Source organism: Thalia democratica, chromosome 2, assembly GCF_965202585.1.
Source record: "Thalia democratica chromosome 2, ktThaDemo2.hap1.1, whole genome shotgun sequence".
Taxonomy (NCBI): Eukaryota; Metazoa; Chordata; class Thaliacea; order Salpida; family Salpidae; genus Thalia; species Thalia democratica.
Genome location: NC_139166.1, coordinates 12,703,878 through 12,722,657, shown reverse-complemented (window position 1 = coordinate 12,722,657; position 18,780 = coordinate 12,703,878). Strand labels below are relative to the sequence as shown.

Here is an 18,780-nt window from a genome sequence, read left to right as displayed (position 1 = left end):
CGGAAGACGTTTGCGGGGCAACCCAGGATGTTTACAGATTTTCTTGTGCTAAATTACCAAAACCATAACTAAATAATGGAATAACCGGTCATCAATAGTTAACAATTAATGTAGTTTTGTTACTACCGTATAGTTTTTGAAAGCAATCGTTTTTTAATGTTAACGTTAAAATTAACTTAAACTTCTCGTTGTTAAATTCTAAAATCTAAAACTTTTCTCTTTGTTTCTATAATAAACCATAGTAATGTTATAAAACTAACATATTTTTCGTTTTATATAGCTTTAATTTTTTTATAGCATCTTTTCATTGATGTCGGATTTATAATATAAAGGTTATGATAAAGACAACGGTTGTATTATTTAATTTTTAATAAGTTTGTTAAACAAACGGCAGACCGAAAAAAGCAAAATAAGTAGCTGCAAGGTTTATTTTCTTTAGTCAAACCCTCAAACCACTGAATTTAAACATTAAATTAAAAAAAGAACTATTTCATTGTCTCTGGGTTTTTTTAAAACATTTTTTTTCATAAAAACAACAAAGTTATGTATGGTTAGCACATTTAAAATAATTTATTGCTCTATTTATAAAATTGAACTTTTATTTTTTTCTAACAATTAAAGGACAAAAGAATTTAACACCACCGTAATATTTTTGTAAAAGATTAGATTTGTTTATATACAACTTCAACTTTTTTGTTTATTTAAAATAATTGTTAGTAGTAATAAAATATATAAAAGATCATAAACTCATAAATTACTCATATATAAATAAAATATATAAACTCATATATAAATAAAAAATAGTATAAAAATGATGTACATTTTTTTAATATTCATTAGCATATCTCTTTTTTGAACAGACAAGTAACTTGAATAAAGTTTCTCAAAAAGTAATAGATTTGTTTATATACAACTTCAACTTTTTTGTTTATTTAAAATAATTGTTAATAGTAATAGAATATATAAAAGATCATAAACTCATAAATTACCTAGATAACTTAACTTAATTGCAACTAGCTACTGCTGATGGTTAGTTTTAACAAAAAAAATTATACACTAGCTTCCACCTGATAGTATCTTAATGTTTTATTAAATTCATCGTCGTTTTTGATTTTAATGAAAGCCCTAAATCTTTTTGAACGTTTTTAAATAAACTTACATTTTAACAGGTTATTTATAAGTTATCTAAACTAAACTTTTTGTGATTTTAACCTTATTATATTTATCTTTTTTTTATATAACAAGTTTTTGTTCATATGTTAACCCCTTTATTTATATTTATAATAGAGAAAAACAACTATGTTGCGTATATAAATGATAAACTAAATACTTACTTGTTTATTTTATAGTTAAACTTTTGAAAATTTTTCTTTTCATGCTTTCTGTTTAATAGCTTAGGTTTGATGCCCGGGTCGAACGTTGGGCAACAAAAAATAAAGTAAGATAATATAACAAATAATAAACAAGTGAGCTTGTACTTTGAAATTTTAGACACAACTAAATCAATTAAGTATTAAAAAGTTTAAAGCGTAATCAGGTCACCTAAGCGGCACAATATTTATAATACACTCAGATTTCTTAGAATCAAAAATTAATTGGGGACTCAAAATTTACTTAAGCCCTGACACGGTGGCTTCCATGGTAACTGCAGTCATGGGGACCCTGGTAACCACGATTGTCAAGGTAGCCATTGTTGTCAGGGCAGTCATTTTTGTCATAATAACCACTTATGCTTGACAATTCAACTATTTCTGGGTAGGAAAACCTAAAAAAATTAATATAATTAAATGTTTTGGTTTTTTTCATGCTTTTAATTCACGTTCGTTTGAAAAAATAATGAATTAAGATGTAATTTCTTTAAAATAATATTTGAAAATACTATTGCGCAGTAAATTTGAACTATACTCATCATTTATTGAGAATAATCTTTAAAATTAATAAAAATAACTTATTACCTTCACCTTTAGAAACGTCAACTATTAAGTAAAAAAATTGTTATGCTGAATATCACTTAATCTTTAAATTAGTTAACATAACTAAAGCTAAAAACAATTTTTATTAGTTTAATAACGTTATTAAGTAAGTTTAAGTGTTAAAAAATATTCTAATTGATCTCCTTCAAACCTAGTTGGTAAAAAAAAGTTGTAAAATTATTAAAATAGCTTGTTGTTTTACCCTTACTATAATAATCAACTATCTTCATAATTGTATTAAACTACATTTATGTTTCATGTGAGTAAGCTTAAAGAATAGAGTAAACTTACCTTCTAATACTTTTGGTCAAATTTTCTTGTTTTTTATAACGATAGTTAATGTACCTGTAAATAATTTTCTTATTATAAGTTATGAGAAATTTCAACTAATGAACTAGTTTTAAAACAAAGCATTGCTCTTCTTATTAGTTATATGATTTTTTGATTTGGTTATTTAAAACAAAACTGTAAGTTACAAAGGGCCACCATAAACTAAATTTAACTTGTTGTTATTAAGAAAGTATTATCTTAATAAATAGTGAGAGCTCAATGATATAAGAACGTTTAAAACGGTTTATTTTATTATTGAGAATATATTTTTTAAAAATCCATAAACAAACTGGTAGATCCGAAGTTCACTATTATAGAATTTAGTCGCAATGCATTTTCGTTTTTTTTTTAATATAAAATTAACATTAAAAATGATATACTCACGTTACATTAGAGTGTAAGAGCATTCTCTTTAGGCACAGCAGAATATCAATGAATGTTACTAATACGCACAAAATATCCACTGTATTCATGTACCTCACATAATATGTTTTCTCCTGCAATTGAATGAATTTGTTTTTATTTTAATGAGTCAAAATAAAGTAAAAGGTAAATTAAGCTGACTATAATTAGCTAACGAAGTTCGTAACATTATTAAATGCAAAAGCTGTAAAATATAGCTAACTTTATTCAGTTGGTAAAAACTATTTAAGAAAACGGTCAGATAAAAAAAGGCTTTGTTAAAAATTGGAAGTTTGAGAAAATCTTTTTTTTTGAAAACCTTAATTTTTTTTATAAAGAACTCCAAAAAAGTAAAAAACTGTAATAATAAAATAACTTTGTTAAAATCAACAAAGCATGATAGAGTAAAAAAAGGTATATACCTAATAAAAATAGTTTCAAAAAAATTTGAACACCTATATCTGTAAAGTTATACTTTTTTTTATCCGTCAAATAACTTGGCAAATACTTAATAAAAAAACTATTTTGTAAAACTCGAAAAGCGCTAAATAAACTTATGTACCTACAAAAATAGTTCCAAGAAAGTTTTAAACGTGTTAAACTTTTTTTCTTATTTATAAAAAAACATTCTATACACCTTAATTCTTTTTTCATATCAAAATTTTACCTTGAATTGCTAAAACATTATAATACCTTTAACTTATAAATTTTACTAATACCTGAAGTTTCTTTTCAAATAATAGTTCTACCTTGAAAATACTTTTTCTTATAAAATAATAATTTATGCCTCGAAAATATTTTTTCTAATTAAATAATAGTTTTACCTCGAAAATTTTTAAATTAAAATAATAACTTTACCAATAAAAACTCTACGATTCTAATACTTTGAGAATATTTCTTTTATAAATAGATATAAATAGATATAATTTTTATATAATTTTTAATTATTAAAATAACTTTACCCTGGGAAACTCGACGAAGCACGTCACCGCGCCGTTCGCCCTCAAATCTTTCGCGCACGCGTCAGCCACCGCCTGTGTTCTTCGCTGCGGGGATTTCCCGCACAAGTAGTTGCCGGGCACGTCCATGTTGACGTAGTATTGCGGCCCCAACTCGTAAATTTTGTCTTCCGGCCTCGGCCCGTAAGCATCGCGTTCCGGCCTGTTGCCCTGTCACGGAGAATGTTGGTGTAAGATATAAATGCTTAACTTTAATTATTTTTCACAAAATACAATTTTTTATCATGTTTAGCATATATATGTATATGAATACATTTAAATTTATTTATGTTTATAATACCTGATAAAAACAGTAGCTTTACAAAGTTTGTAGTTTAGTGTACTATATTTGTAATTCTCATAAAACATTATAAAAAAATAAAATTTAATTGTATAAAAATTTATAACAGGCCAAAAATTTCATAAAAAGTTAAAATGGAGAGCCTCTCTCACCATCTACGGACTTCACAAAGCAAGTATATACAAACAACGACAGCTGTTCAAAAATAAATCTACAAACTAAAGCTAACGAGGCTTGAATGCGCTACAAATAGCATATATAATTTTTTTCACACAAGACTGCACCGCACGACCAACGACAACATTTAGTTTGACATTCTTCAACCTGTTTTCACAATCGTTTACTGGCAGCGAAAATGTTTAAGCCATGACTGAAGATAGCCGAAATACTGCATATGTAAACCTTTTACAAATATTTTGGTTTTGAATCGTTACGGTTGTGTTTAGTTTTGGCTGTGAAAACTGTTTTGTTGTTAAAGAAGTTCGATTTTTAATATTCAGCTAGAGTTTTTCGTTTGTATACGGAAAAAGTTTACGTTATTTAGAAAATGTACGTTTAGACTTTAAAGGGTTTCGGATATGATTTATTCTGAATTTTTTTTAACTGTTGCAACTTGAAAGCATTCTTTTTTTTTAAGTTTTACCAAAACAAAAACAAGAACTGACTTCGTAGGTGAAGAGCTTGATCTTCAAGTAGCAGAAGAACAGTTCGATCCCAAGCCTCAGCACCAGGTGCAATATGAAGGCCCACCTCAGCCATTTGTGGGACACAATCTGGAAAAATAACTGTTTTAATTGGTAATTATGAACAGCTGTGCTACTGATTTTGACAAAAATAACAAAGTACTTGTATTTATTGAAATTGAAGTTTTTTTATGCAAAAAATATTAAAGTTGAAAACTTATCAAATAATTTTTTTTTTCAAAATTTTGTTCTGAAAAATTTATAAAACACTAAAATTAGTTTTATGTAAAGGTTTCAACACATTTAGTGTGCACAGAAAGTTATATTTTTTCATTTAAACTGTTTTCATTTAAACAGTGTGCACTAACGCCGTGTTTTTCACCTCCAGCGTACTTGTCAAAAATGCTACTTTATATATTTTGAAAAAGTATTAAAATACTTTGTATAAGTTAAACAAATAAAGTTTTTCAAAAAATTTAGAGTGAACAGAAAATTTAGTGTGCACAGAAAACTCTATTTTATTTAGTGTGAACTAGCCATACATAACTGCTAATTAATAAATTCTATATAAAGGTTAAAAAAATTAAGTGTGCACAAGACACTTTATTTTAAACAGTATGATCCAATGTCGTGCTTTTCGACTTGATGAAAAGAGTAAAAAGCAAACAAATTTTTTTTTAATTTTTTTAAACTTTGTGTGTACAGATCGTTTTATTACGTAGAACACAAGTTTCAGAAAATTGAGTGTGCACAGAAAACTTTACTTTATAAAGTGTGCACTAACTTCGTGTTTTTCGTCTGCATCATACTTCGTCTTGTATTTGTACACTCTCTTTCTTACTTCAGGTACAAATTTTCCCGCCTATAAGAATAAATTATAAATTAAAATATTTTATCAAAAACTATCAAGTTATAAATACAAATGATTTATAAATGATATACTAAAGAAGTTGTTCACCAAAAATAGTAAAGAGTATTTACTTTTTAATAAGTTATTTTTAGGATAATTCTAGTTTGCTTTGTTAAAATAGTGAACATGAAATAAAGTTTTAATAGGTATTTGAATTTTATTTTAATAAAAAGCCACGAGTTCAAGCTACAACTTTGTTTAAATTGGAAAGTAAAAATATTACAAATGAAAATAAGAGATGAGTTAAAGAAATTAAATTTTATATAGTCTAACTATACCACTCGTTAAATTAGTATTTAAAAATTTCAAAACAGTTTTTTTTTTTGAAACAATAAGTTTTGGACAACCAAAACCAATTTGAAAAAATATCACCTCTTCTGTTTCATCGTTCCACTATGTCATATTCCTCATATTTATAAATAAGTAAATAATATAAAAGAAACAAATTTGAAAGCATCTTAAAGAAACATTCTTAAATCTAGCGCTTCGAAACTTTATACTTTTTTGTACTAAATCCATTAAAACTAGACACATGAAAATACAAGCACAAGCTAAAGTTTATCAGCTAAATGAAGAAAAAAACTGTTTTCAGCAACAGTTAAGCATCTTACCTCGTCTGTTTCGTCGTTCCACCTGTTGTACTCCTTCTCGGCTTCCTCATCCTCCTCCTTAATTCTTTGCTCCTCCTCATTTGCTTTCTGCTGGCAATGATGCTCGTACGCGTAGAACAACGCCATCGGTGTGAGGACAGCGAGGAACTGTAAATAATATCATATATGTAAATATTTGTTTAAAACATTTATCATATTATTATTTTAGTTGACAATGATGCTCGTACGCGTAGAACAAGGCCATGGGTGTGAGGACTGCGAGGAACTGTGCAAAAATGACATTATTTTCATTTTCCTTTTAAAATTGGTTAAAACGTAAAAACTATAAAAAAGAGTTTTTATTTGTTGATTCGTTTAAAAATCTTTAATGCCTCTTTGATGGCAGTGACGTTCGTGTGCGTGAGATAATGCCACGGGTGTCAAAACTGCGAGGAACAGTATAAAGTATTCGTCGAAACACTATTAAAAAATTAAACGTTTTGATATTATATTGCATTGAAAGCTGATAATTTTAAATTCTCAACATAGGTGGCTGATTGTACTCGTCAAAGTACAAATCAATAATACTTATTTTTATAAAACAATTAAAAAAGAAACTATGTTTTATTGTTTAATCTTAATGCCTGATAGCTCCATATTCTCAACAAGGAAGCTTGGTTGCACTCCTTAAGACATATACAAACAATATATAAGTATATTTATTATATAAATACCCGATAAATCCAAGGTTGTATTGGATTGGTTGTATCGATCGAAAAAAAATAAAAGATTAAACATTTTAGAATTTATTGTTAATTCCAAATTACCAACATGCTTGGTTGGTTGTATTTAGAAATTAATTAAAAATTAATAATTATTAAAATTAATAAATATATAATTACTTATCAACCGGATAACTCCAAATTCTTAACATGGATGATTAAGTACATATCAAAAGATGTTTCAAAAATTAAGTATAGATTTTTGTAATTTTAATACCTCGTAGTTTTAAATCCTCCACATTAAAGGTTATATTTATCAAAGAATTAATAAAATATTTTATCATTCAATGTTAATAATTTAGTTACCTTAACATAGTTGTACTCATCAAAGCACACATAAAAAATTAAAATATTTATTTTTTTTAATTACAATACCTGATAATTCCAAAATCTGATCATGGATGGCTGGCTGTACTCGTCAAAGCACATGCTCTCGCATCCGGGATCCTTAGTTGAGCACTCCATCCACTCACCGCTGTACACTGTGACGTCATAGTTGACACGTTGTAGTTGTTACGTCATAGAAATTTTTTTTGAGTATTTAGACGTTAAAAGTTGCTGAACTCAGCAGATAAATGACAAAAACATGTGGAATATTAACTTTTATAAACATGGTTAATTATTATTTTTTATACTTTTGTTACGTCATAACATAGTAAGAGTTTTTTTATAAATGAAAAAAACATAAGTTATTAAAAAATTACATTTTTCAAGTAAATAAAGAATGACAAAAATATTCAAACTTAAAAACGACAATTTATCACAAAGCTCAAAAATAAACATCACTTAGTAGTTTGTTTTTATGTTTTATTACTTAAATCAATACATTTTTTATTATTCAGAATACAAACCTTTTTCTCCCATAATAGTTCCTACAAAAGCTCTGTATACGAAAACAAGCATGTAGTAACCCATGGACCAGGCAGTACCATAATTGCTTATCTGTTAACATTATTAATTTAGATTATAATACATTTATTCAAATATTGTAATAATGTTTATTTTCTGTATATAAAATAAACATGTACTATATTATCCTGAAATATATTCCATAATCGCTTGTTTTTTGAATATTGTTATAAATATGTAAATGTATTAATTCAAATATAATAATAATAAGGTTGAATACGAACACAAGCACGTAATGTCATTATATCAATACAAATATTATACAAGTAGATTAATAATGAACAATATTATGTACGAAAGCTAGCATGCAGTAACCCGTGCTCAAATTATTACCATATTCTGTTGATTTTATTTTAAAATAGATGTTAAATATGTTGGTCTCTAGCGAGGGCTTGTGGTCTGATGATCGAATCGTTATGATCAACCCTATTCTTAAACTTGAGCTTGTCTCACGGCATACGAGAGTCCAGGCTTCTGCTCTGCGGACTTTCGCCGATGTTTTTGTTTATGTTAGTTAAATAAACACATTTAATTTACTTTTGTGTTTATATTATATTTTTTTATCAAAAAAAAATTTTTTTTTAACGTGTTTCATTTGGCCGATTTTTTATCATTTGTTAGTTAAAAATATAGAGAAAATATGTTTTTTAATATTATAGTTTTACTCAAATTTAGCGAAAGAAAGTTAAGATTAGTAGTTATTTTATCAAAAACTATTTTATAGTGTTTCGCTCAATGAGTTCATCGGAGTGAATATTACTTTTTATTTGAATATTAAAAAATATGTTGTGTTGAAGCTAAATGCTTTGATGTCAAAAATTGTACTTTGCTATCTAGACAGCATGTGTAAGAAGTAAAATATAAAATTTACATGTTTAAACTTCTCAATGCTGGAGGAAATAAAACTGGTGTTTTACATTGGAACAACTGATTACAACGCAAAAGAAATATTTAAAAGAAACTATATTTTGTTGCATAAATGGGTAGCTGTCAATTTTGCACGAGCATACAAATTGCACAAGGGCACAAAATTACACGAAGATACTTTTGCATGAAGACACTTTTGCAAGAGAGGATAAAATTGCACCAAGATAATATTGCACGAGCAGACAATTTTGCACGGAGATATTTTTGATAACACTACTTGGAAAAAGTTTAAACCTGGGTTTTCAAAACTTTTATTTTTAAAGCTTTCTTTAAATAAACTAAAAAAGCTATGACCCCCTCCAACAAAGATACTCAAAAAACTACCATTAAAAACACCTAAAACCTTGTTTATAGTGTAATTTTCAAATTAATACCTCATGGCCCCCCTATGGCTCCTTTACTACTCATGGCCCCCAAGGCACAAAAGTTGTTTTTTTTTTTTTAGTATTTTTTTTAACCACCGTTACCCCTAACCCTTACCCTCGGTCGTTAGATAAAAACTGGTACATTTTGGAGATGAGCTATGTTTGAAAAACAAAGAAAATTTACATTTATAAACTTTTCACTTAAACTGTAGATGCCGTATATAATTAACCAAAAAAAAAATTCAAACAATTGCTATAGTTATTTGTTTTATTACTTAATAAAATGATAAATTTATTTTTGTGTCGAATCGAGGTGTAGTTTTATAATAAAATTTAAACAATAAACTATTTTCGACTCGCGTTAATTTTCTTTTTTTTTAATTTCCTAAAAAAACGATTTAATAAACTTAAAAGACTTTAAAATCCACTAGTTAGTAAATTTTAAAACAAACTTATTAACTACAAGTTTTTTTTTTACCTTTTTAGCTAGGCTGTCTAAGGAGCCAACAACACCGTAGTCCATTTACAATGTGTGTTTTATTAATGAAGACCTGAAAAAGTATAAAATTTAGTTAAAAATGATCAATAATCATTAGTTTTGTAAAAAAATGTATAGAATAGGTTGTTGGCGTAATTCTTATGTAAATAATAAATAAACTATTTTAACCAATGTTTCCAAAAGTGGGCCATGACAGATATTCAGGGGGCAATGAGCAGCAAGGGGCAGGGGGGGCATGTCTAGAAAAGGAGCCACAGGGGGGCTATAAGATCATAATTTGAAACTTACACTAGATATTATGGAGTTACTAGTGAAGAGCAAAAAAAGATCTAAGGTGTTTTTAATGGTAGTTTTTTAGGTAATCTTGTGAGAGAAAGCCATAGCTTTTTCAATTACTTTAAAGGGGGCCTTTTAAAAAAGTTTGGGAAACCCTGGTTTAAACTTTATTTAGCTAATGTTACATCATTAAGTTTGTTTTTATCAATTCAAGTTTTGAAAAATATAAACTCACGCGCTGCTTTATAAAAAACACTCTAACTTTGGACATTTTACTCATTTTTATTATTACAGACTAATAAAACTGTCCCTTAATCTTAACACGAATAATCTGATTCTGATATCTTAACGTGAATAGTTTAAACTTAAAATTTCAACATTAACCCTAAACTTATTCGTTTATAACAAAAACTCCGGTCTAAACAAATAAATTAACAAACTTTTTAAAAAAAAGCAACAACAACATAAAGTATTAATTATTTTCATGATAAACTTAAACAGTTGAATCTTTTAACTACCCATTGATATAACTTTTGTGTAATAAATGATTATAATCGTAAAACAAAAATCAAAGGCTATTTATGATTAAAATTATACTTTTTAATATCAGATATTGAAACACTAAAAAGTGTTTTATCTAACTTAGCGGCTAAAAGTTCTTTCTAATAGTAGTTCGAGAACTAATTTTTAATATTTACATTGTACTGTACTTTGATAAGGATTTATATCTGAAGAAAGACTTTTTTTCTTTAACTAAATTTTACTTAACTATGTTTAAATTTAGTTTTTCTTGACACGATATTTTGTATTCTAATGAAAAATTGACTGAACACTTATAGTAAACATTTTTTGCATTTGTTTTTCTAATAAACATTGTAATTTTTACAGACTCCGTAGATGTAGAGCTGTTTATAGTCTTTGATAAAATAAAAACCATTAATCGTATAAAACAGTTTCGTGCAATAAGCTGTTTTATATATTTAAAAGCTAAAATTTAAGTTCTACAAAACTAATAAAAACTATAAATGAATTTAAAATTTATTAATCTATTTGTTTCTATTTATGATATTTATGTTCAAAAAGTTTTACAATTTAAACAATTTAAAAAGTTGTAATTATCAAAAGTTTTGACAAATAACTAAAAACAAAAACTTTTACTTTTTTACAGAAAGTTTAAAAATATTATTTATATATTTAAAATACTGTACCTAACGGCTGTTTAAATTTTGTAACTCTTTTTTATCTCCAGTAATCCGAAACTGACAATATTTACAACTAGTATTCATATAAGTTATATTTTTATATATAACACAAATTAAAAAATATAAATTGCTGTATTATTTTAACAAAAAGTTTTACAAACATTTTTTTCTTTCAATGGTTAAGAATTTTTATAAGTGTTTAAAACAGAAATTTAAAAGCGTGTAACCTTTTAAAAACTTTATAAGTATTTTTAATCAATTTAGATTTTTCTGGTTTAGGATTAAAAAATTCAATTTTTTGGCAACTTGTAAAATTTTCATAGCAAGTTTTAAGAAAACCTAATTGGAATGGTACAAATTGATAGAAATCATTTTTAAACTTCATAAGGTGAATTTAAAATGACGCTTAAACTTTAAGGCATTTACTCAATCGAATGTATTAAAAGACTTCTTTTTCTCAAAGATAATATTTTGTAAAAAACTCTTGATTATAACATAGTGATAAGTTTTAAAAATAAATATTTATATTTAAATTTTAGTGTAATAAAAAAGGTAGACATCAAAACTTATTGGTTGATTGTAGTTTCCATTTTTTTAGTAAATATTTTCTGCTTTTATAAACAACTAAAAAGATTTTAGCTATTAATTTTTTTATATAAGGATTTAAATAGTTTCAAAAGTCTGAACTAATTAAAAAATAACTATTATTAAAAAATAGACAATTTTATCATTGTTTATACAAACATGATTTTTATTTATTCTAAAATTAATTAAAAAGTAAAACAGACATATATATATGAATTAAAACAACCTGAAAAACAGTTATTATCATTTGTAAACCTTTGAAAAACTAAGTTTAACATAAAGTTAACAGTTGATTTAAAAAACCTACATTTTTCTAGCACTAAATTGTTTTCAAATACCTATTGCTTTCAAACAAAAATAAAAGCAGGCTAGTTATATTGGTAAAAGGTAATACTGTAATACTTTTTTGTTTTATCATGTATAAATAATTAGAAGCTAAATAGACTAGCTTAATTTAAACAAAGAAAAAAAAACACTTTTAAAGATCAAGTCTTTTATTTTTATATTAACCAATGTTTTTAAATACTGTCTGTACAACTAAAAAAAAAATTATCAAACAACTTTACATTTTTTTCAATTAATACTAACATAAGTGTTAAAAACACTTACAATGTTTTTTTAATAAAGATTATTATTAGCTATATATTTACTTTTATTTTACTATCGCTGTTATCCCTAACCCTTACCATTGATCGGTAGCTTTTATTCTTTTTTTTTTTTGTTATTAATTTCTATTTTTTATTTATTTTTCTGGTTTTTTATTAGCTACTTTTATAAACTAGTAGCGCTGTTAACATAAAGAATTGAATTTATCAAGGGAAACCCCGAAAAAATAATGTTAAAAAGTACCTCTGAAAGTATTAAATTTAAATAGTAAAATACTCAATCCTAAAACCAATTACAACCAAACATTTTACAAGCTTTTAAGTAGTAATTTAACATTATACAAAACAAAATAAAAAACTATAATTGGTATGAATGAATTAACAATATTTATAACCCAGTTATAAATCTACTAAAATCAGAACTGAACACTAACTACTAAAAAAAATTTTCTAAAGACTATAAGCAAATGACTATTTTTATAATAAACATACCAATAAATGTTTTGGTTTTAACCTGGCACTTATTTTTAGCTACATTCACAGGAACTTTTTCTTTTATTTTATAATCATTTTTTGTTTACTATCAGGCCCAAATTTCTATGATATGCTATCAATTGTAAAAAGTTTAAATACTTGATAAAAATTTAGAGTTTATCCAAACTAATGTTTGATAAAATCTCTATTATTAGGTCAACAAAAATCAAAGCTTTGCTTTACTTTTTAAGGAATAACTTACCTAAATAAAAAAATTATGTTTTATAACTATTAAAAGTTATGTTTTAAGTAATACTGGTAAGTTATGGCTAGATATGAAAATTTCTAAGCTGTACATAAGAAAAACTGTACAGTGTTGATATATGTACAATATGTAAGCTGTACAATATGGTTATATTGCAATTAAAAAACATTTATATAATATCTTAACTGATATTAAATCAAAAAACTTTTTTTTTAATAAAAAATATTTGAACATTAATATAATTTATAATTTATTCTAAACAAAATAAACGTTATTTTTTTTAGCAATGTCAGTATTTACATTTTAATTTTTATAAGCTTTATAAAGTACATCAAAAACAAGATTGTCTAATCTAAATATTTTCTGATCTAAATATGGTAAAAACATTTAGTAATGTTCAAGTGTTACTCCACTGTAGCATTTTTCAAATATAAATATTTTGTTCATAAAAATATACTTGTATTTCTAAGCACAAATATAGACTTTTTCTATTTTTCTTTTAGTTTTAAAGAGTAATAGTTATAACAGTTTCTAAATTCCTGATTTGAAAATAAACTTATTATTTGTATTGTTTTTTTTTTCCTCTTGGGGATTGATACCTATATCTACAGTTTCTACTATAACAACTTTATAAGTAATGTAACACTTGTTGTTTGTCACAACTGAAAGACTTGAATTCGTTTACAAATTATAAAAACATTTCTGTTTAAGGTTCTGTCTCTTTTTAAAACTTAACCAAACTTTAATAACAACCTTTTTTTTTACTGACCTTTATTTAAATTAGGTTGAAGATTAACTAATATCAGTTTTTAGGTTCAGTATCAATAGCATTATAAAAGCATTATAAAATTAATTTTTAAAAAATTAAAGAAGTTTTGAAACTTTTTTTCTTAAGACATGAAAAAAGTTTAAAAAGAAAATTTAAGAATAATAACTAGATAAAATAACCGCAGGTACATGTAGATTTGTATTATTTATTTAAATAAAGATTTTAAGCAAACATTGAAAAATTATTCGAAAATATTTTTATAATCAAAAACTTAATAAAACTTTCTAGTTAAAGATCAATTACACTTTCGTTCAGTGTTGACTAAACTATGTCAATGAATGAGCACATTTTCTTTAAAGTGTTTAATGAACAAGCTTTTAACTTAAATTTAATCTTCTTTTAACTTAATTTTAGTCTTCAAAACAAAGTAGTTCTGTTTCAAACTTTTTAAAATCGATGAATAACCAAGCAGAAGTTCTAGTTAAACTTTTAGATGTGTTACAAAATTATACTTGTCATGAACAAATTACAAATTGACGTAGTTGTTAGTTAAACGAAAATAAGTGCTTAAGGTATTTGGTTCTAGGTCTTTGTGTACGATAAAACCTTCCGATTATAAAGGCGTGCACCATTTGGATACAGTGTAACGTCTCTTGCTGGACCGTAAACAAAATTAATGTATATTTTAGTATTTAATAAAATTAAATTAACAAAGGAGTTATCAATTAAAAAAACTTTAAACATACAAGTCGTACTTTTATGCCATAATTTTGTTTTATATTACAAATTTCAAAAAAAGTAAAAACTAAAGAACAAGAAAGTTTTAAAATGGAACACGTTAAAAATCCACCCGGTCAAAATTCATCCAGTCAAATTCAAGAATCACTAATAGATCGAGGGTAAGGCTTAGGGGTAACAGTGATAGTGAAAAATAAATAAAAATTACATTAAAAAATGCAAAAAATATATATATATATAAATTAATCCATAAAGAAAATATTTAAAAAGCCGGATGGATTTTGATAGTATACCTTTAAACTATTGTCTTTCTCAAAAAGTTATAGGAATATAGTTCTAGCTGGTTAGTAACAACTTAAACTGCTACTGTTTAATTATGAACAATCTATATATAACATTATTATTAATATTTAATTTATCACACTATGAAATTGTTGTAGTTCTATAATATTTTATTTCTTTCAATGCAGTATAAAATAAGTTATGTATTAACAGAAAATAAATGCTAACGGAAAAAGATGTTATGTACACTAACAGAAATCTTGAGCTTTATATAGGAATATCTCATAAGGCAGGGTGAGGTAGACTGCGGTCCGCGGGTCAGATCCAGTCCGATCAGTATTTTCATATGTGCTATTGAAAGTCTGAGTAAGTACTAGAGCTAATTAAAATATAGTTTTATAAACAATTTTTCTAAAGCGTTTTTTAACGTTTTCTAGTATAATTTATTAATATAAACATTCTAGTAAACTTTTTCTAAAACACTTTTGCTAACAAACAGACTATAAAGTACTGCCGACTGGTGTCAACAAAAAAAAATTAAAGAAACATAGATTCTATCAGTTTGAAAAGTCTGCAAAAAAAAATTAACTTGAGAAGAAGAAAAAAATAGTTTTGTTCAAAAAAGTAAAAACATAGATAATGTTGTGGAAAGTGTTTATTTGCAGATTTTTGTTTATAAAAGCTTTTGCTGGAAGAAAAAAAACTTAACTTGTTTTGCTGAAAAATATCAAAAACATTCGCTAGTTATTGTTACAAAACAATAAAAAAATATCTTATGATCAGTTTTTAGTAGTTCTTAATATGAAACGAGTAAAGAGCTTTTAAATAAAATTTCCACAAAGTTTTCGAAGACTTTTTGACTTTGTACAAACTCAAAACCAAATTTGCAGTAAACTTACTAATGAACTTTCAAACACTTTCTGTTTTTTAAAAGGTATTCAAAAAAAAGTTTGGAGACAAATTTAGTGTTTAAAATAGCAAGTTTGGTACCAAAGCTTTGTCAACAAGCCTAACTGTAAAAACTTAGTTTTGTTAACTTGAAGATAAATTGGATAAGTGTTAAAAAAAGCTAGAGATTTAGAAATATAGATTATATTTTGCAAGTGTTAAAAAAAAAAAATTGAAGTCAAGTAAATTTGAAGTTGATAAATAAGCAGTTATTATATTTTAAGTTTTATTATTCTAGCTTTTTTAACTAAATAGTTTAATTTTTACGCTTTTACAGGGTTGTCGTCTTCTATAGAAAATTATACTGTCCAAGCTCATAGGAATAATTGAAAACTTAATTAATTAAAACTTTCTTTATACCTTGCAATGGTTATAGTTTACCTTGTTTTTTAATCATGTTTATCTTTTATTCTTTGTAAGGCAATCCTAACTCATAACGTGTTTTTATAAATTTTGTATGTTCTGTATTTAAGTTGAATTGGAAGCTCTATTTTCTTGAATTTAAAAACAATTGAAAACTTACAATCAAAGCTGAAAAAGTGTTATAGAAATTTTAGAAGAAGTAATTTATTTTAAAATGTCTAAAATAAGAAAAAAAGCTTTAAAAGTAATTCTTCTTTTGCAAAAAGATCCTAAAAACTTTTTATTTTCTAAACTATATACTTCTATAATAAAACACTCCAAACAATTGGTTTTTACATTGATTCAAGTTTAAATTATTCATAAGCTGAACTAAAATTTTAAAGATACTGCAGATGTGATAGATTATAAATTATATTGTTTGTAATAAATAATATCTAAGGTGTGTTATTATGTATCATTTAGCATATAAGAAGTTTTTATTACTACAAATTGAGACAACAAATGATAAATGTATGTAAAACTTTAAATATTATAATGCAATTCTATAAAAAATGTTCCTTTATAAAAAGAATTTAGGAAGGGAAAATGATCAATTAAACTTTCGACAAAAATTCTAAAAAATTTTGACTTATAAATTTTACTTTTTTTGACAGTAAAAGATCTAAACAACTAATTTTTTTACGAGCTCAAGTTTGCATTGATCTCTATAGCCAAATATAATTTATCAATACTTTACATATACAATAAAATCTGAACCAAATGTCAACTGCTAATGTAATAAACGATTACTACAATGTGCAGATCAGTACCGTAAATTATTTTAGAAGCTTTTTAATACAATAAACTTAGGAAAAATAATGGTTAAAAAGTTTTATATATTCATTACTATAACATAATTATTACTAACTACTATTAAAACACAATTATTGTACCTTTTTTTACTTCAAGTTTTCTACTTTTTTCTACGAAGATTTTATTTGTTGTTATAATTACGATACATACAGATGTATTCTAAAAAGTTTTAATATACTCTGATTTACAGTTTCAAGATGGTCTAAACTAAACCAGGGATTGGCAGCTTTATATAAGTTGCGGACCGCAATGTTTAAAAGTAGTCTTCCGCGGGTCGAAGTTTTTTCAAAATGTAGAGTAATCTACATAGAAATCTACAAACTAAAAAGGTGATAAATAAATAGTATTAGAGCACTAATAATAAGTAATTTTTAATTAATAGCCTAATTCTAAGCTTTCACCACAAAAACTTATCTTATTACTATTTCTATAAAGGTATGTTTTAAGCTAGAAATTACCTCGCAGACCGCAGATTTTGGCTTTGAGGGCCGCATTTGGCACGCGAGTCATAGTTTGCCGAGTGCCGACCCCTGGTCTAAACCAAGAGTCTGCAAACTGCGGCCCTACAAACATTTGTTTTTTTTGCTTAAAATGGATTTTTAGCTAAGAGACAAGTAATGTAGAAAAGCAGGACTAAGATTGTTTTTTAGAATATTCAATTGTTCTCTCTTTTTTGCGTGTTAGTAAAGGGTTTTGCTTTATATGATTATTTTATTATATTTTGATTTTAATAAATGCTTTAACTTAAAGTAAAACTTTTCGAAATATTGTTGTCCCCAATTAATTTTTTTTCTTAAAATGTAAGGATTTTACAACTTTTAGTTTTACCTTAATTTTGATCAGTTGAAATTTAGTGAATCAACAATAAAAATATAAAGCTATTTTTTAGTTTATATAGACTTCAATATTAAAAATATACTTCAAGAACGTTTTTTGTTCTAACTTTAGTCAGACAGATTTAAAATATCTAATGCTTAGCTATTTAATAAAAACTTTAAAACAAGTTTAAAATGTTCTTTTTATTATATGTAAAAAGAGCCTTATAACCCTTATAGTTTAGGACATAATACCTGATTAGTTCTGTTTAAGGTTTTTCAATTAAAGATTGACTTGTTTCTAAAATCTTGTTATAAGAACGAATAAAGGTAGAAAGTTCAAAACTACTACGTTTAGTTTGAGGTATTCAAAAATAATGAGTTTCAACTAATAAGCCCGTAACTAAACTTTATTTTATTAAACTTGATTATGAAAGCAAAAGAATATTCTATCTCAAAAAAAACCTACGACTAAGTATCTTAGATTATACTTTATCTATATATATTTAAGTCTATAGTCAGCGATTTTTTTTAAATAGTTGTGCAAATTTTAATACTATTAATTAGTTTTTATTTAAATCCTCAAAAGTACAGCTGAGTTACAAGCTTTGATGTATAGAACCTCAATATACCATGCAAATTAGTTTGTGAATATTAGCTAATCTAGATTTTTCATATTCATTATATTTATTAACATAACTGGTAAGTATAATTTGGGTCATGACAGAAATTTAGGGGCCAAGAGCAGCAAAGGGGCCATGAAGTCATAATTTGAAACTTACACTAGGTGTTCTGGAGTTGGTGAAGAGAATAAAAAAGGTCTAAGGTACTTTTAATGGTAGTTTTTGAAGTAATATTGTTGGAGGCATTGCTTTTTAATTTTCTTCGACGGTTATTTAAAAAATTGGAAAACCCTGATTAACATTTAAAATATTTT

At 25.6% G+C, this 18,780-nt stretch overlaps 1 protein-coding gene across 1 annotated transcript; it reads right to left on the bottom strand.

Annotated features, from left to right (window-relative positions):
• Positions 1-1,614: 1,614 nt before the first annotated feature.
• On the bottom strand, positions 1,615-9,693 carry LOC145850063 (gap junction beta-7 protein-like). Its single transcript, XM_082955209.1, has 10 exons — positions 9,649-9,693; positions 7,821-7,911; positions 7,345-7,451; positions 6,209-6,355; positions 5,472-5,549; positions 4,670-4,777; positions 3,668-3,874; positions 2,688-2,800; positions 2,265-2,318; positions 1,615-1,765 (listed from the first exon to the last, which is right to left on the bottom strand). The coding sequence occupies exons 1-10, from the start codon at positions 9,691-9,693 to the stop codon at positions 1,615-1,617; spliced, it is 1,101 nt and encodes a 366-aa protein (XP_082811335.1).
• Positions 9,694-18,780: the final 9,087 nt, after the last annotated feature.

What these genes read in the sequence shown, in the direction of transcription:
- LOC145850063 (XM_082955209.1), bottom strand. Translation starts at nt 9,693, where the DNA reads ATGGACTACGGTGTTGTTGGCTCCTTAGACAGCCTAGCTAAAAAG. An exon ending in TCAGATTTTGGAATTATCAG is followed by an intron (nt 6,356 to 7,344) that starts GTATTGTAATTA and finishes TATTATTTACAG; the next exon opens with TTCCTCGCTGTCCTCACACC. An exon ending in GGAACGACGAAACAGACGAG is followed by an intron (nt 5,550 to 6,208) that starts GTAAGATGCTTA and finishes TTATTCTTATAG; the next exon opens with GCGGGAAAATTTGTACCTGA.